Source organism: Hypanus sabinus, chromosome 18 (genome assembly GCF_030144855.1).
Source record: "Hypanus sabinus isolate sHypSab1 chromosome 18, sHypSab1.hap1, whole genome shotgun sequence".
Taxonomy (NCBI): Eukaryota; Metazoa; Chordata; class Chondrichthyes; order Myliobatiformes; family Dasyatidae; genus Hypanus; species Hypanus sabinus.
The window spans coordinates 68,202,785-68,222,900 of record NC_082723.1 but is presented as its reverse complement, the minus strand read 5'-3'; the positions used below and the strand labels follow the sequence as shown (position 1 = coordinate 68,222,900).

At 44.9% G+C, this 20,116-nt stretch overlaps 1 protein-coding gene across 1 annotated transcript in view; it reads right to left on the bottom strand.

Moving 5' to 3' along the window:
- noc4l (nucleolar complex associated 4 homolog) overlaps positions 1–8,411 on the bottom strand; it is a 70,306-nt gene extending 61,895 nt beyond the window's left edge. The window contains exons 1-2 of the mRNA XM_059994614.1: positions 8,213–8,411; positions 3,799–3,919 (exon numbers count right to left, since the gene is read on the bottom strand). Of these exons, the coding sequence (XP_059850597.1) occupies positions 3,799–3,919; positions 8,213–8,371 (280 nt within the window). The 5' untranslated portion in view covers positions 8,372–8,411. The remainder of the gene's footprint in view (positions 1–3,798; positions 3,920–8,212) is intronic.
- Between the last annotated feature and the right edge of the window lie 11,705 nt (positions 8,412–20,116).

Here is a 20,116-nt window from a genome sequence, read left to right as displayed (position 1 = left end):
GACTGTGATTGCATAAATGGAGTACTCAGTATTGACAAGAAAAATACAACTGCTTTGTGAGTTATTAGTCTAGGCAGATGGTGTTTGTCTAATGTGACTTAGATGAAGATCAGACCACCTTTTATGAGCAATTAATGAAAAAAACCCAGTAATTGTAAAGAGTTCACAAACTTTTTCATGCAACTGTGTAAGTTTCTGAGATATCAAGCAAAGAAAATCTGTCAAATACAGCTCAACAATAATAATATAACAAAGGCAATAACACTTTGGCTATACCCATATTAATATATTATTTTGGCATAATATATTGGTTCAAAACCAATTTGGAAAATTTACAAAGAAAAATAGCTAAAATTTTATTAAACATTATGTACACTCATGTCTGTGCCCCCTTGTCCTAGACTCCACCACCATGGGAAACACCCTTTCCACATCTAACATGTCTAGTCCTTTTAACATTCGAAAGGTTTCAATGAGATCCCCCCCCCATCTTTCTATATTCCAGTGAGTACAGAGCTAAAGCTACCAAATGTTCCTCATATGATAACCCTTTCATTCCCAGAATCATCCTTGTGAACCTCCTCTGAACCCTCTCCAATGCCAGCGCATCTTTTCTGAGATGAGGGGCCCAAAACTGTCCACAATACTCAAGCTGAGGCCTCACCAGTACCTTATAAATCCTCAGCATTACATCCCTGCACTTGTATTCTAGATCTCTTGAAATGAATATTAACATTGCATTTATCTTCCTCACCACTGACTCTACCTGCAATGTAACCTTTAAACTGTTCTGCACAACGACTCCCAAGTCCCTCCGCATCTCAGATTTTTGTATTTTCCCCCCATTTAAAAAATAGTCTGCACATTTATTTCTACTACCATGACCATGCATTTTCCAACATTGTATTTCATTTGCTACTTTCTTGTCTATTGCCCTAATCTGTGTATGGCCTTCTGCAGCCTACCTGTTTCCTCAACGCTACCTGCCCCCCTACCAATCTTCATACCATCTGCAAACTTGGCAACAAAAACATCTATTCCATCAACTAAATCATTGATATACAGCATTAAAAGAAGTGGTCCCAACAATGTCCTCTGCATAACACCTCTAGTCACTGGCAGCCAACCAGACAGGAATCCTTTTATTTCCACTCACTGCCTCCTACCAATCAGTCAATGCTCTAACCATGTTAGTAACTTTCCTGTAATACCAGGGGCTCTTAACCTGGTAAGCAGCCTCATGTATGGCACTTTGTCAAAGGCCTTCTGAAAATCCAAATATACAACATCCACTGCATCCCCTTTAACTATCTTTCCTGCAATCTCCTCAAAGAATTCCAATAGGTTTGCCAGGCAAGATTTTCCCTTGAGGGAACCATGCTGACTTAGTCCTCTCTTGTCCTGTGGCACCAAGTAACCTTATCCCTAACAATTGACTCCAACATCCAGCCAACCACTGAGGTCAAACTAACTGGTCTATAATTTCCTTTCTACTGCCTTCTTCCCTTCTTAAAGAGTGGAGTGACATTTGCAATTTTCCAGAACACTCATTTAGTTCATCCACCATTACTTCTCTGGTCTCATTTTCTACAGGTCCTATATCCACTCTCATCTCCCTTTTATTTTTATTTTTTTTACATACTTGAAAAAGCTTTTACTCTCTACTTTGATATTGTTTGCTAGCTTGCTTTCATGTTTCATATTCTCCCTCAAAATGACTCCGATTTATTTTGGCCAACTCCTCTCTCATCACTGTAATTCCCTTTAATTCACTGAAATACTTTCAGACTTTACTTTCTCCCTATCAAATTTCAAGCTGAACTCAATCATGTTATGGTCACTGCCTTGCAAGGGTTCCTTCACCTTAAGCTCCCCGATCAACTTGGTTCATTACGTAACACCCAATCCAGTATAGCTGATCCCCTAGTAGACAAACTGCTCTAAAAAGCCATCTCATAGGCATTCAACAAACTCACTCTTGTGAGATCCAAATTGACCTGCATGTTGAAATCTCCCATGACTATCGTAACATTGCCCTTTTGACACGCCATTTCTATTAGCCGTTGTAACCTGCAGTCCACATCTCAGCTACTGGTGAGAGACCTGTATATGACTGCACTCAGGGTCCTTTTACCCTTGCAATTTCTTAACTCAACCCACAAGGATTCTACATCCCCTGATCCTATGCCACCTCCTTCTACATGCCACCCCTTCTGCCTACCTTCCTATGCCTTTGGTACAACGTGTAACATTGGACATTAGTTTGCCTTCTCTGACAGTATGCTATCAAATTATCACACTTAAAGAAAAAAGTTAACCAATGGAAGAGCATGACCCTCTGTGGAAGACATCCCCACGATCTGAGCAGACTAGATGTTGATAAGGAAGCACCAGACGCCTGGCTCAGAGTTGGAGACCTCTTTCCGGAAACAGAAGGGTACTTTGTGGCAATACAGGATCAGGTAGTTAACACAAAAAACATCACAAACGCATTATAAAAGACCAACACATTCAAGACAATAAATGCAGAAAATGCTGAGAGAAACCAGAAACAATCCAACACTTTACTGGATCCTCCAGCAAACTTACACAGGCACAATCAAATGCCAAACACCATTCACCAAAATCTTACTTTAAAATACGAACTCATAAAAGACATACCTTACTATAAATACAAGCCTGATCCAGTTTTAGAACCTAAGTCCTACAAATTATATTACGACCAATCCGTTATAACAGATAAGAGAATCCATAATAACTGTTCTGATGTTTATTTTTACTTCTATTGAGACACAGAGCAGGATAGGCCCGTCGAGCTTTGCTGAGCAGCAACCTCTGATTTTAATCCAATCAGAATCACAGGACAATCCATAAGGACCAATTCACCTACCAACCAGTATGTCTTTGAACCATAGGAGGAAACCCACGGACTTCTTACAGGCAACCACAGAAAGTGAACCTGGATTGTCTGTACTGTAAAGAACAAACTAAAAGATATAGCCATTCCCAACACATATAACATACAGAAATTAATGCTGAATTAAAAGAGGAAATTGAAAGACTATGGAACATGAAACATTGTCCCAATAGTAATATCTACATCTGGTATCATCCCAAAGTCACGACACAATAGTATTAAACAATTAGGCCTACGCAGTAATATCTATGTAAATCTCCACAATATTAAACATGACTAGAATAGTCCAAAAGATCCTAGTAATTGAGAAATGAGAGTGCTTGGCTATTCCCACACACCTCAGGTTTTACCAGCTTCAGCTGAGGAAAAACAATAATTAAAAACACAACATATATAAATACATGAGATAGAATCAAGCTTTTGTATATAAGCTATGTCCACAAAGTGAACCACACACAGGAGAGTCTGTACCTTAGATGATTCAGACGGGAAAGGGGTGGGCTAGAGGGTGGAGGTGTTGATCAGCCTTACTGCTTGGGGAAAGTAACTGTTTTTGAGTCCTGGCGTAGCCTCCTCCCTAATGGGAGCGATGATTGTATGGAACAAGCTGCCAGAGGAAGTGGTTGAATCAGGTACTATAAAAACACTAAAAAGACATGGATAGGAGGGGTTTAGGGGCAAACGTGAGCAAAAAGAGCTAGCACAACATGGATAAGTTGGGCGAAATGGTCTGTTTCCGTGCTGCATAACTATCACTTCAAGGACTGCTTCCCTTGACCTCATTCTATTGCCATTTCAGGGCCACTTGTGGCAGTCGGTCTCCACTGATCCCGCTGAGCCGGTTAACCAGACCAGGTACCCCAAGGTCTCAGCTCCCTTACCTGACATGGCCTTGTTTTCCCCAGGCAACTGGCCAACGAAGAGATCTCCTCGCTGCAGCAAGGTGCAGAACAAGGTGCTGCAAGTCCTGATGGCTTCAAGGACATTGGCCTCTTGATGAGCCTAGTGGACAGAATACAGGAACATATCAGCATCGTTAACACCAACTCTTGGCTGCACCCACTCAGTTTCCATGTCATTAATGCTGGGTGATGTAAAGTAACAGCGTGCATCCACTGCCTCTATAAAACCAAAGGTTCCTCATACATTAACCCTTTCGTTCCCAAAATCATTCTCACAAACCTCCTCTGGACCCTCTCCAATGCCAGCCTATCAACAACCATCAGGCTTTTGAACCAAAGGGGAGAACTTCACTCAACCTCACTTGCGCTATCAATGAAATGTTCACACAACCTATGGACTCACTTTCAAGGACTCTTCGTCTCATGCTCTCGATATTTATTGCTATTTTGTTATTATTTCTTTCTGTATTTGCACAGTTTGTTGTCTTTTGCACACTGGTTGAACGCCCAAATTTGTGCGGTCTTCGTTGATCCTATTACGGTTATTATTGTATTATGGATTTATTGAGTATGCCTACAAGAAAATTAATCTTAGGGTTGCATATAGCAATATACATGTACATCGATAATAAACTTCTCTTTTCACAAGGGCCATACGGGGTCACTATTGGGCCACTTTTCATTAGGGGCCCAAAACCACTCACCATACTCCAAGCGTGGTCTGACCAATGCCTTATAAAACCTCAGCATTACATCCTTGCTTTTGTATTTTGGTCCCCAGAAATGAATGCTAGCATTGCATTTGCCTTCCTCATCATCAACTCTACCTACAAGTAAAATTTTATGTAATGCTGCATGAGGACTTCCCTTTGCACCCCAGATTTCTGAATTTTGTTTCTAATGGACTTCATTACAGGGACGCTGCTGGAACTAGAGGACCCGACATACAAGGAATTATTGAATAGGTTAGGACTTTATTCCTTGGAATGCAGAAGATTGAGAGGAGGCTTGATGGCAAAATACAAAATTATGAAGGGTATGCATGCAAAGTGGCTTTTTCCACTGAGGTTGGGTAGGACTACGACTAGACGTCATGGCTTAAGGGTGAAAGGTGAAAAGTTTAAGGGGAACATGAGGAGGAACTTCTTCACTCAGAGGGTGGTGAGACGAGCTGTCAGCAGAAGTGGTGGAAGCAGGCTTGAGTGTAACATTTAAGAAAAATTTGAACACGTACATGGATGGGAGGACTGTGGTCTGGGAGCAGGTAGATGGAACTAGGCAGAATTATAGTTCAGCAAGGACTAGATGGGCTAAAGGGCCAGCTTCTGCACTGTAGTGTTCTATGACTCCAAGGCATTTTGTCTTCCAGCTAGATTCCCACACATTGCACAGAGCACCGGCTTACAGCATGTACAATGATAGCTTCCTGCTTCTGTGGGAAAGAAGCAAGCTAAGGTACGAAGCAAGCACTTTCCTTTTGAATAGTCTTGTGGAAATGTACTTTCTTTGTATTAACAAAATTGCATTTTTGTCTGTAACAAGAAGGAACCTGTAATGATACCAGAGTTCTGGTGGAACACAGCAGGCCAGGCAGCATCTATAAGGAGAAGCACTGTCGACGTTTCGGGCTAAGACCCTTCGTCAGGACCGAAACATCAACAGTGCTCATCCTTATAGATGCTGCCTGGCCTGCTGTGTTCCACCAGCATTATGTGTGTGTTGTTGTTTGAATTTCCAGCATCTGCAGATTTCCTTGTGTTTGATACCACAGTGCTTTGCTAATTTAGTTTGTGCAACATTATGCCAATGGAACACAAGTCCTTGACAAACTGCAGACCAGCAGGTGAGTTACTGAAAGATTGCACCTGAACTGAAACATAAGCAGCCAACATTTGTGTATAAAGGAGTGACTATGCTGTCTGTTTTTTCAAAGCTATCACCAGCTCTTGTGCGGTGCTAGTCTTCCCTTGCAGCAAGTAAAATAAACACTTTATGATTGATCCACTGAGTTAATTGTTGTTTGTTACAAGACGTAACCAAAAGGTGCTCAACAAAACTTGGCAATTCCACCGAGACTGCATGTTTAGGTGGGGGAATAGTCCAAGGGAGATACTGGTGATCGATCGCCTGCTCCCGAGGAAATTCCAGCAATGGAGTGATCACCAACATGAAGTTTGCTTTTTCACTCCACATGGCCTTTCTGGGTGAGTAGCAAATACCAGGTTCTATTCTTATACACTGTGTTCTGTCTACTGAATGGATCCGTTTCACTGTGATTCTGATGCTTTCAGCACTGTGACCAGAAACATACGGATATCAAATATTAGATTTGACCTGTGAGACCATCAGGGGAGCCCCAAATCCATGGGGCAGGAGTGTCAGGGGAGCCCCAAACCCATACCGCAGGAGTGCAGGTACACTTCTGACATCAGGCATACACCAAATCTGTACGGCACGAGTGTCGGGGTTGTGGGAAGAATTACTGACGAGGAAAGAAGGGGTATGTATGTCTTTGGACCACAGGCCATGTCTGACATGGAGATAGGTTTGAAAAAGAGCTATTCTGAATTTTAAAATTATTGTTTTTTGTCACAAAACCTAATATTAGGGATTTGAAAGCCTTACAAGAGGCCATGGTCTGGGCTCAAATTCAAATTTTACCTGGTTAAATTTCAGAGCCATCAAGAACACCGTAACAGTGCCAGGCCAGGACCTGCCACCAAGCCAAATGACGATTTTTATAAAAATATGTATGTACAATGTATTAGATGCTACCTTTCCTAAAAAAGCTAATTGGTCTAAGGTTATGGAGACACAAGGTCCTGACAAGTTGCATCTCCATCTGGAACCAACACTACTGACTTTGTGGAACCAAAGACAGCATGTAACAAGGACTGAATGGAATTTCAACGCTCCTCCATCTGGTTAAGTAATTGCATCCTATCCTTCCTGATCAGAGGACAGCCTATTAACATCCCAAAATCAGACCTGGTGGAGGATATCATAGGACCACAGAATTTATATCATAACTTTCTATTTCTCTGGATGTGCCTGCAAATTAATGTGGAAGAGATTTATTGCATATAGCCTGCAGTACTGAGGAATGCACCCTGTCCTTGAACCTGTGTGTAAAGGAGTGACTACTGGTTTTTCCAAAACCATCACCCACTCCTGTGCTGGTCTTCCCTTACAGCAAGTAAAATAAGCACATTTGTTATTGATCTGCTCTGAGTAAATTGTTTGTTAGAGCAACACAAACTAACTTAGCAAAGATCTTCCTTATTCTGCTCAGAGCTCCCACCATTGAACTCCAAGGCTGCAGGCTCAAACTTCAAATCAATTAAATCTTCACTAGAATTCCAACAATCAAGGTTAACTGGATTCATTCCACTGCTGTTAATGGACATTTATAGGGAGCAAGCATGCAAATTTAGAGCTGGCAACATAGTCTTTAGCCTAACAGATATCCCAGTACATGTGACCTCTCCCAGCATGCACACCCCCTCCAACTCAGTCTGGCCCCTCTCCCATCCATCCATACCTCACCCACTCTCCCCAGGTCCAGTCCCACCCCCAACCCTCCCTCCCCCCTTGTCCTCTCCACTCTTCCCCCCCTCACCTCCTCTCCGCCCATCTCCCCTCCCTCACCTCCTCTCCACTCTTCCCCTCCCTCCCTCACCTCCTTTCCACTCTTCCCCCTCCCTCACCTCCTCTCCGCCCATCTCCCCTCCCTCACCTCCTCTCCACTCTTCCCCCCCTCACCTCCTCTCCGCCCATCTCCCCTCCCTCACCTCCTCTCCACTCTTCCCCCCCTCACCTCCTCTCCGCCCAAATCCCCTCCCTCACCTCCTCTCCACTCTTCCCCCCTCACCTCCTCTCCGCCCATCTCCCCCCCTCACCTCCTCTCCGCCCATCTCCCCTCCCTCACCTCCTCTCCACTCTCCCCTCCCTCACCTCCTCTCCACTCTCCCCCCCTCACCTCCTCTCCACTCTTCCCCCCCTCACCTCCTCTCCGCCCATCTCCCCTCCCTCACCTCCTCTCCACTCTTCCCCCTCCCTCACCTCCTCTCCGCCCATCTCCCCTCCCTCACCTCCTCTCCACTCTTCCCCCTCCCTCACCTCCTCTCCACTCTTCCCCCTCCCTCACCTCCTCTCCGCCCATCTCCCCCCTCACCTCCTCTCCACTCTTCCCCCCCTCACCTCCTCTCCACTCTTCCCCCCCTCACCTCCTCTCCGCCCATCTTCCCCCCCTCACCTCCTCTCCGCCCATCTCCCCCCCTCACCTCCTCTCCACTCTCCCCCCCTCACCTCCTCTCCACTCTTCCCCTCCCTCACTCTGGTGCGGCGCTCTCCCACGTGTTGTGGGATCCTACCGTGCCCGCCCCGCACCGACCTGCAGCGCCTCCAGGATGTCGATCACGCCGTTCGCCTTCCTCCTGTCGCCCAGCACCGTCCGCAGGCGCTCAGGCAGCGACATCCCGGTGGCGGCTCCGGCTCCGGCTCCGGCCCGAGATCCAGACGCGGTCCCGGCTTCCCGCATCGCCGCCGCCATCCCTCCCGTTCCACGTGACCTTCCGCGACAACCAATCGGGAGAGACGAACGGGGCGGATCCTGCGGAGGACCGCCCCCTTCCCTTAAAGGGACAGCGCCCGGTGCTGGGACATGGGTCATGTTCCCTGTCTGTCCGTTTGTCTGGTCCCCTCTCTTCCCATTTATCTGCACACTTCATGTGTCACTCTGTCTGAGACTCCAGATACTGGAACCTGATGCAACACACAATCTGCCAGAGGAAACACTCTGCTGAAGTTGTCTCGGGCCGAAACGTGACTGCACTCTTTTCCAGAGACGCTGCCTGGCCTGCTGAGTTCCTCCAGCATTCTGCGTGTGTTGCTCTGGATTTCCAGCATCTGCAGATTTTCTCATGTTTTTTTTTATATATCTATCTGTCTGTCTATCTACCCACCCTCCCACATTTGGACACCACCGGCCAACAAACCATCCATAATGACCAAATTGTCTGATTGATCACATCCCTTGGTGCCTTGTCCAAGACGCATCTTCCAATCTATTCTTCATAAAGTTTCTGAGCTCATCTCCTGTTCCCTCAGAGTGAAGTGTTGACATCAAGAATTCTGAGTTAGGGTGTGTTGTTATACTTGTACAACTACAATACAATGGTGCGAGGAAGTTTGTGAACCTTGCAGAATTTTCTCTACTTCTACATAAATATGATCTAAAATATGATCAGATCTTCACATAAGTCCTAAAATTAGTTAAAGAGAACCCAATTAAATAAATAACACAACAACATTATACATTAAACTACTCTATTTCTATCTTTAATATCTCTTTTTTCCCTTTCAAGGTTCTTTTGGAGACCCTGACCTGGAGTTACACGCTGACTTTGGTTCTTTGCAGGAATGGGACCCGCTCTCAGGGCCTCACGACCGGCCGCTTTTCAACATCCCAGGGATGCAGCCTGTCCGGACGACCAGCGCACCTTCAGGGTTCTGGATTTCCGTGGCTCTGGAGACAGGCAGATTCAAGGCTGGTGCCCCCACCTGATGCGTCATGGGAGAACACAGAAAATCAGAAGCTGCGGGCTTGCTGTTGGCTATGTGCCCAGAGACCTGAGTTCTATGGGCCAGCGCTCAAAAACTGCAATGCAACAGACTTTTAACACCATAAATCAGCAAGTTGTTTTGTTATGTCTCCCTTCTGGCTGTGAAATGGGGACATCTACTTTTCCACTCATTAGGGAGGGAGAGAGCCTGTAGTGTGTCAAATACCGGGTGAACGTGTTGACTTTGGGGTACTGCAAGTCTGTGTCTCTATGGATGCTTTGCTGCACACTTGAGTGTTCAGTGGGGGGTGCCAATGCTCTTTTGCTGGTGGGGGAGTCATTGCTTTGCTGCTGCTTGTGCGTCGGAGGGGAGGTTTTGGGGTTCTAACATTTAACTGTCATTCATTCTTTGGGGCACTCCTCTGTTCTCATGGATGTTTCCAAAGAAAAAGAATTTCAGGATGTATATTGTATACATTTCTCTGACATTAAATGTACCTTTGAAATCTATTGAATAGACTGTTCATTTATTTATTGAGAAAAATGATCCAATATTACATGTATTTGTGGGAAGAAGTATGTGAACCTGGGGCATAATGCTTTCTACAAAAGCTATTGAGTTGGGTGTTCCAATCAATGAGATGAGATTGGAGGTGTGAGTTATAGAGGTGCCCTGCACTATAAAAAAGACAAAGTCAGGTTACTGAGAGAGCCTGCTCTTCTTAAGAAAGATCCATTTATGTGCACCATGCCTCGATTAAAGCAACTTTCTGAGGACTTTAGAAGAAGAATTGTAGAGATGCATGAAGCTGGAAAAGGCCACAAAAGCATTTCTAAAAACCTGAGTGTTCATCAGTCTACAGTAAGGGAAATTGTCTCCAAATGGAGGAAACTCAGTACTGTTTCTACTCGCCCATGAATGGGCATCGTGCAAAGATCACATCAAGAGTACAATGTGCAATGCTGAAGGAGGTGAAAAGGAACCCAAGGGTAACAGTAAAGGATCTGCAGAAATCTCTAGAACTTGCTAAAGTCTCTGTTCATGTGTCCACTATAAGAACAACACTGAACAAGAAAGGTGTTCATGGAAGGACACCATGAAGAAAACCAAGTGCTCGCCAAAAAAAAACTTTGCCACACGTGTCAAGTTTGCAAAAGACCATCTGGATGTTCTACAACTCTTCTGAGTCAATGTTCTGTGGACAGATGAGACAAAAGTTGTACCTTTTGGCAGAAATGCACATTGCTGTGTTTGGAGGAAAAAGAGCTCTGTAGACAAACACCAAAACCTCATCCCAACCGTGAAGAATGGTGGAAGGAGCAACATGGGTTGCTTTAAGTTGTTGAAGGAACAATGAATTCAGGACATTTTACGGGAGAATTTCAGGGTAATGGTCCATCATCTGAAGTTTAATAGAATTTGAACAATGCAACAAGACAATGACCTGATAGACAAGAGTAAATCAACAACAGAATGATTTAAAAAGAAAATTTGTGTTTTGGAATGGCCCAGGCAAAGTCCTGACCTTAATTCTATAGAAATGTTGTGAAAGGACCAGAAGCAAGCAGTTCATGCAAGGAAGCCCACCAACATCTCAGAGTTCAAGCAGTTTTGTAAGGTGGAATGGCTGAAAATTCCCCAAAGCTTATGTGCAGGACTGATCAACAGTTAACATTTGGTCCAGTTATTGCTGTACAAGGGGGTCAGACCAGTTACTGAAAGCAACAGTTCACATACTTCTTCCAGCAAATACATGTACTCTTGGATCATTTTTCTCGATAAATAAATGGAGAAGTATAATGTTTTTGTGTTATTTATTTAATTGGGTTCTCTTTATCTAGTTTTAGGACTTGGGTGAAGATCTGATCACATTTTCAGCCATACAAATGCAGAAGTAGAGAAAATTCTACAGGGTTCACAAACTTTCCAGCACCACTGTATGAGGTGTCCAGGGGCTTGTCGTGTCCATTCCTGGGCAGCTCACTCACCTTTGGTCCCACTGGACACTCAGCTCTCACCTGTGGCTCCAAATAGTGTTTTCACATGACAGCAGCTTCGTCGCTTCGACAGGCGGGCTAAACCAAGTGAGGGTAGTCAGCGGGCCTCATACCCCGGTGACATAGGGACATCCCTGTCCTAGCATGCGAGGTCACCCCTGGCAGACTGGGCCCATGAGATCCAGTGGCCAGGAAGGAAGTTCTGCAACATTTAGTGGAGAGCGAAGGGCTTGACCAGGCAGGGAAGACATCATTATCATCATCTGCTGCAACCAAGCAGACCCCAGTTTGTGATGACTGTCTGTACCACTGGACCCAGCGCAATGGCTTTTCCACTTTAAAAACTCTCTTAGAACACAAGGCCATAAGGCACAGGAGCCGAATTAGGCCATTCAGCCCATCGGGTCTGATCCTCTATTCCATCATGGCTGGCCTCGGATCCCACTCGACCCCATACACCTGCCTTCTCGACATACCCTTTGTTGCCTTGACCAATCAGGGAACGATCAGCTTCTGCCTTAAGTATACCTGCGGACTTGGCCTCCACCGTGGTCTGTGGCAGGGCATTCCACAGATTCACTACTCTCTGGCTCAAAAAACTCCTCCTTACCTTTGTTCTAAATGGTTGCCCCTCAATTTTGAGGCTGTGCCTTCTAGTTTTGGATACCCCCACCATAGGAAACATCCTCTGCACATCCACCCTCTCGCACGGGGTTCCTATCATTGTCTATTATGATGGACAACCAACCAAAATTCAACAGGTTCAAGTCACTGGGTATACACTCAGTGACCGTGTACTGAGGTCTCTCCTGCACTTAATGAAGTTGCCACTGAGGTCTTCTGCTGTTGTTGCCCCTCCACTTCAAGTTTTGACATGTGCATTCAGAAACCCTCTCTGTATCATTCCTCTGTCGAGCTGTTCCGCTCCTCCTCTCTCCATCAGTTCCCCATCTTGCTTTTCAGACCCCTCTCTGTATCATTCCTCTGTCGAGCTGTTCCGCTCCTCCTCTCTCGATCACTTCCCCATCTTGCTTTTCAGACCCCTTTCTGTATCATTCCTCTGTTGAGCTGTTCCTCTCCTCCTCTCTCGATCACTTCCCCGCTGATCTACGGAAAAGGTCGAGGAATTTCTTGAGGTGTTTGAATGCAGAATTTCCATCCAGGACACTTGCAAAATGTTGGCAGCCAGTTCCCGGTGACTGATGTTTGGAGTGCATGGAAGGGTTGAGGAATTCTCACCCACATTGCTTGTCTGGATGCTGTGAATGGCAGAGATTGGGACTGGAATGGCGCTGGAAACAAAGGCTTGGACAGCTTGGCAGGGAGTTGCACGATGTAACAAAAAGGTGCCGCTGCTTCTTAATCGCTAAAACCGTCTGGGCAGCTTCATTAAACTCCTGATTGACATCAAATCTGTAAATTCATAAGATATAGGTGCAAAATTAAGCCATTTGGCTCATCGAGTCAGCTCCACCATTGAATCATGGCTGATCCTCAAGCCCTTTCCCCGTAACCTTTGATGTCACGTCCAGTCAACAATCTATCAATCTCTGCCTTAAATACATCCAACAACCTGGCCTCCACAGCTGCCAGTGGTGACAAATTCCACAAATTCACCACCCTCTGGTGAAAGAAATTTCTCTGCATCTCTGTTTTAAATGGACACCCTTCTATCCTGAGGCTTTGGCCTCTTGTCCTAGATTTCCCCACCATAGGAAACATCTTTTCCACATCTGCTCTGTCTAAGCCTTTCAACATTTGCAAGCTTTCAATAAGATCCCCCTCATCCTTCTAAATTCCAGCGTGTACAGACCCAAAGCCATCGAATGGTCCTTGTATGATAACCCTTTCATTCTCGGAATCATCCTTGTGAGCCTCCTCTGGATCCTCTCCAATGCCAGCACATCTTTTCTTAGACAAGGAGCCCAAAACTGCTCACAATACTCAAGGTGAGGCCTCACCAGTGCCTTATAAATCCTCAGCATCACATCCCTGCTCTTGTGTTCTAGACAGCTTGAAATGAATGCTAACATTGCATTTGTCTTCCTCACCACCGACTCTACCTGCAAGTTAATCATGTGGCTGTTCTGTACAAGTCATGCAGGTCTCATTTATTTATTGAGTTACAGTGTGGAATAGGCTCTTCATGCCCCTCAAGCTATGCCACCCAGCAAAACCCGATTTAACCCTAGCCTAATCATGGGTGAATTCACCTATCAAACAGTATGTCTTTGGACTGTGGGAGGAAACTGGAGCACCAGGAGGAAACCCATGCGGTCACGGGTAGAAACTCCCTACAGGCAGAAGCAGGAATTGAAACTGGGTCGCTGGTTCTCCCAAGCTGACGACTATGCTACCAAGCACTCATGATACATGAAGCTTTCCAAGTCAGCACAGAGTTTACGTGCCCCGGCATCATCACCGACTCGTGGGTTGGTGACACTGTGCATTCTGTGGTCCCACCAGTGTCAGGAGAATCTCAGCTGCATTCCCACAAATATCAGGGGAATCACAGCCCAGTGTAGTAATTATAGATTATCTGGAAGCTATTCTCATTTTCCAGGCTGAAGACATAAATAACAATGTAGTCTGGGCCTCTGGAGTACCTCCTTCATCTCTAAGCAACAGCATGTGGTTCTGACAATTGATGTTTATTTCTTTCTTGTATTGATCACCTTCTGGAAATTCATCCTGGATGTAAGTGACAATCGGAGAGTGATGGACAAGGGCGGATTTGCCACTCTGCAGCCTGCCAACCAAACTAAACTGGAACTGAGCAGCTTAAGGTTCATTCCTGAGTATTCATAAAAGTCTTGATCTCTGATAGGATGAGGCTTCTGGCTTCCTTTCCACTCAGTCCAGATCTGACCTTCTGTGTTTCTGCTACTTGACAGGATTATGGTGGCTTGGCATTATTTACCACCCAGCTGTGATGTACATGAATTTGCATCCTCATCCTGAACAAATAGCAGACCAACAAAAGATCATCAAACCACCTCAGAGACTGATTGAGAGTTGCTAAGTGAATAAGGGACTGTATTTACTCATTCCAATTGAGTTAGTGTGAATATCTTTGTTGGAAGACATTATTGTTCTTTGCAGGTTTATGAGGACATCTTATTGTGTTTGTGAAACCCCTTTTTACTGGGCATCTCTAGAGATACAACTCATTAGCCCCTTGCTAACAGCCACAGGACTCAGCAGTGAGAAAATCGCCTTCCTCAAAGTCCATACATCTCGGGTTGATATGACTTGGGTCCCACCAAAACCTGAAGATGGGATGTCTCAACCACCCAAACCCCGATCTCTGTGATACTATGTAAATACTGCCCCTACGCAATTAGCCATCAGCAAAAAATAATGGATTGTTCATGGCCTACAATTACAAAGAAAGTAAATCTACCCATTTTAGCTTTATTGAACAGTTATCAGGAAAAAGAAAAGAAAAAAAAGTTAAAGGGACCTATTACAGTTGACTTAGTCCAAATGTGCACAGAAGTTGGAGCTCATCTTGAAGTTCTCTTTAACTCTCGCGCTGGACCCACGGTCTGCGTGAAAACACACACCACCTTCTGAATGTCCCTTGAAATCCATCTCAAACAAACGGGCTCCCCCATGGGAGTATTGCTCCTTCCTCCTTGAAGCCATTCATCTGCACAAAGCACCTTGTGCAACAGGGACGGAACCCTCAGCCATCTTCCCTCTTGTCCTCTCCCATCACCCACCAAAAAAACCTTGATTCACACCAGAGTCTATCACAAAAACTCCCCCTGTTTATCACTCTTGTCTTCTGGTAGCTCAAGTTCCCCTGCTCCATGACTGAATTAAACTTCCTTCTTCCGTCGGCTCAAGCAGGTGCTGCCAAACATCTTCAACCTTCGCTGGTGCTATGAGGTGAGACCTCTCTCAGAAAGAGGTATCCTCGGTCACCCTAATAGTGTGCCGAGTACCCCAGGAGCAACCAACATCAGACTCATCGGTAGAAAACACATCTTCGTGTCCCAGCATCTTCTCAGTTTTCCATTCCTTGGACATTCTGACAAGTTTGGGTGTTCATGTCACTCTAGCTACTCCTCCAGGATGTAACATGACAGGTTTAGACTGGGGGCACCACACAGTTCCTCATTTCTGCTCATCGTCCTGCTTAGGAAGATCTTGCACCTTCTCAAAAGCAGCTCTGAACACAGGATGAATGGACAAGGTTTTCAAAATGTTTCGCTCCAATACTGCCATTTCTCTCCTTGCATGCCTTCTCACAATGGCAGTATTTGTCCCCTTTGTAACTGGATCTGGGCAGACCAACACTGGTGTGTCAATAGTCTCAGTTACTCCAACATCTGCTTCCAAAAGCTCCGGCATCAATGACAAGCAACCATCGTATGGGTACTTATCACTACTAAGCCTCCAAATCTCAAGGGCGCCGAGTGGCGTCAATGGTAAATGCATCAAATATATTGGTTGTTAAAAGAGCTGTAAATCAAAGTAGCTTGAGAACCTTTGTCAAGTTTGGCTTATCAAGCACTTTCAATCCATGTGGATACATCAGAGCTTGTCCCATCAAACCTTCAGGAATAGTGTTTTGTGCTTCAGTATTTCCCTTGATACACTGATAGGAACGTATCCTCTCCGAAACGTTAGCCCACTCCTCTAATGGTTTTCTCTGTAGTTTTACCTCTTTTCTTCACTGTTTGATTAACCTCTGATTTACTTTCCCAAGATTTTCCTATCCTTCACGCTCCCGCTTGAAGTATCCATCTTCTCTACAGTTGTAACAGAAAATACTGGTCACTTCCTTGGTCAAGAGACCCCACTCAGTAGCAGCCCTCGCCTTGGTATGTCCCACCATTGGGTCTGGCTTCCTGCCAGCCTTGTCATGCTTGGTAGCATCACCAACCGATATCATCTGAAATATCTGGGCCCTCAGATCTTTCATGACATCCTGCAAAACCCTTGATTGTGTGGCATCAAGAGTTGTTTTTGCAACAGAGGCTACTACCAAGGACTTTGTCCTGCTGACGGAGGCCTCCCACTCCTCCACCACGATTTCCTCCTCCCTAACTTCTCTAAGTAACTCGGTAAAAGATGGAGGAGGGCGTATCTTGTGAGTCACTCAAATACGCAGAGAAATCACGTCATGTGACAGTGAGCGCTTCGTAACTTGCTCCATTTTTCTCGGGCACTTGAATGCCCCTTCTGCAGCACAGACAGTCCAGCAGTTCTCCAACCTGAAACTGTAGGCAGACAACTTCTCTCCTTCCTCCTGGAATGTGTGCTTAAACTTCATCCGAAGATCAGCTGCATTTCCAGCAGAGCCAAAAGCATCTTCCAGAGCTTGCAGGTAATTAGCTGACGTGGCTAATGGATTTTCTGCCTTGAGGAACCTCACTATATCAGCCACTGGCCCCTTTAAGCTCTCTACCACTCCGTTTTTTCATATTATCTGAGCACAACTATTCATCCAGTAACTGCTCAGGCCAAGCCTCATATGCTTCCTCCACATCGGGTGTGGGCTTGACTCCGGAGAACACTCGCAGCTTTGGCTCTCTGCACATATACTTCTGCATTCATCAACCAGTGATGTAATAGCCAAAATGAGCTCAGAATTTAAATCAATCGCTGAAGGAGGCTCATTAGACCTCTCACATCAGACAAGTCCTTCCCCTCTCTTCGCAGAAATGAGAGCAACTTGTCTTTAAAGTCTCTGCCCTCAGCTACAGGAAACTCTCCTCCCAATTCTTCACCCTCGCCTCCACTCCCCTCTTCTCTAACAGTATGGACAGCTGTGGATAATTTCTCTGAATTGCGCTGAAGTTTCATAATCTCTGTGGCGTTCATATTCAAATATCTTAATGACTTTCCCAGACACCAATTTAAACACAGGCTTAAACACACAAACCGTTTAATCAATTCTTACAGCAGATATGCAGCATTCAGGGAACCAAATCCCAGACGATAACCCCCACAATGAAACCCCCTTTTACTGGGCCTCTCGCTAACAACCACTGGATTCGGCGGTGCGAAAACCACCTTTCTCAAACTCCACGTGTCTAGGGTCAGAATGCCTTGGGCCCCACCAAAACCAGGAAGTTGGGGTGTCTGGAGCACCTGAATCCTGACCTGTACAAATACTGTGTAAATACTGCCCCCATGTAATTAGCCGCTGGCAAGAAGTAACAGATTTATAAAGAAAGTATATTTACAAATTCAGACATTTATAAAGAAAGTATATTTACAAATTCAGCTTTATTGACCAGTTAGTAGGAAAAAGAAAAGTTTAAAAAATGAAAAGGGCCCATTACAGTTAACCCTGTCCAAATGTTGGAGCTCATCTTGAATTTGTCTTTAACTCACACGCTGGACTCACAGTCTGCATGAAAGCACACGCCACCCTCCGAATGTCGCTCGAAATCCACCTCAAACAAACAGGCTCCCCCACGGGAGTATTGGTCTTTCCTCCTAGAAGCCATTCATCTGCACAAAGCACCTTGTGCATCCTCAACCATCTTCCCTCCTGCCTTCTCCCAGCTCCCGCCAAAAAGACCTCGACTCACACCTGCGTCTATCACAAAAACCTCTCCGATTAGTGTTCTCTAGAACCTTCTCCCAATCCCACCATCCTGATTGGCTGACACAACATTGCCAAGTTGAACAACATAGCCCCTTATTAGTAAATCAAACCCAAACATGCTAAAAGCAGAACAGACTGCTGTTACAGAACCGCTAAAATTAAATACTTACAGTATAGCAGTAAACATCTTAACCAGGCCATTACTTTTGCTTTTTCTTTAAAGTGGAAAAATGTGTTATTATGTGTGTACGTAATAAAAAAACTTCAGTTTCCAGTGTGCGTTGCGGGCGGTTCACCAGGAACTGAAGGGGCATTGGTGTGCAGGCGGCAGGCACCAGCGTCGATCTATATCCAGGAGCTGGTCACACAAAGTCATGTGGAGCTCGAAGCCATGCACTGTATATAAATATGTGCCAGTTTGAAAACCCACACAAAATTTGTCTGTTTTAGAGAACATAACAAGACCTTAAGAACGTAAGAAATAGGAGCAGGAGTCGGCCATCTGGCCCGTTGAGCCTGCTCTGTCATTCAATAAGATCATGGCTGATCTGACCATGGACTCATCTCCACCTACCTGCCTTTTCCCCATAACTCTTAATGCCCCTCCAATGCAAACATCTGTCCCACCTTGTCTTAAATATATTTACTGAGCTAGCCTCCACTGTTTCACTGGGCAGAGAATTCCAGAGATTCACCGCTCTCTGGGAAAAGCAGTTCCTCCTCATCTCTGTCCTAAATCTACTCCCCCAAATCTTGAGGCTATATCCCCCTAGTTCTAGTCTCACCTACCAGTGGAAACAACTTTCCTGCCTCTATTTTGTCAATCCCTTTCATAACTTTATATGTTTCTATAAGATCTCCTCTCATTCTTCTGAATTCTAGTGAGTACAGTCCCAGGTGACTCAATCTCTCTTCACAGTCTAAACCCCTCATCTCTGGAATCAACCTGGTGAACCTCCTCTGCACCGCCTCCAAAGCCAGTATATCCTTCCTCAAGTAAGACAAGACCTGCACACAGTACTCCAGGTGCAGCCTTGCTAGTACCTGAACAGTTGCAGTATAACCTCCCTGCTCTTAAATCCTCTAGCAATAAAGGCCTAATTTGCTCTCTTGCCAGCCTGCCGTTCCTACAAACCAACTTTTTGTGATCCATGCACAAGCACTCCCAAGTCCCTCTGTACAGTAGCATGCTGCAATTTTTTACCATTTAAGTAATAATCTGCTCTTTCATTAAATCTATTGTTACTTTTTAAATGTCCGTAGCTTTGAGAAATACGGCAAAGTGATCAAAGATCAAGTATATTTTTTAAAGATTGACTTTATTCAGATTAAGTACTTACATGGAGAGTTGTGTGGCAGGGTGGGGATATGTCTCTACCACAGGTGTAAGGCACTCCTTCCCTCTGCTAGCCTTCAGTTCACCCTTGGGCAAGGTGTAGCACCTGCTTAGCACCCCCCAGTCAGGGTCACGTGAAACTATGAGAGCAGCTGGTGCACATCACAAGTCCTGGTTACGCCACCAATGCCAGGCAGACAATCTCTGATCTGTATTAATAATGGCTGGTGTCACCCGTCTTGTGAAGACACTGCCCACAAGAAGGCAATGGCAAGCCATTTCTGTGGAAAAATTTGCCAAAAACAATCACAGTCATGGAAAGACCATGATTGCCCACACACACAACAAAAATTTACTAAGATTAGGAATTTTGTTGTGCTGTGTTGGTCAGACCGTGGCATGTAACAAAAACAATAATGTTCAACAACTGTCACAAAGACAGTTACAGAAAATCTTTCCTACCAAATGCATTAAGCATATACAACATTTCATTTCCGTGTGACAGGAGAACACACATCATTGTACAATAGTCTCCACTTTATTATTTCATACATTATTATTGGGTACATTATTATTCTGTACTTTATTATTAGTTAAGTCTGCACACAGCTAAGTGTGTTTTTAAATGTTGCTGTTGTAACGAAGTAACCTTTCACTCAGGATCCATAAAGTATTTATTATTGGTATTATTAAAATAAAACTTTGAAGTATGGATAGGGAATAAAATATGCATAAATGCAAAAACAAGCATGAAAAAATATATGAGGCTAAGTGTGAAGGACTTTCACTCGCCTCAGTGCTGATCTGGCTCTGCGGTCGTGGCCCGCAGCA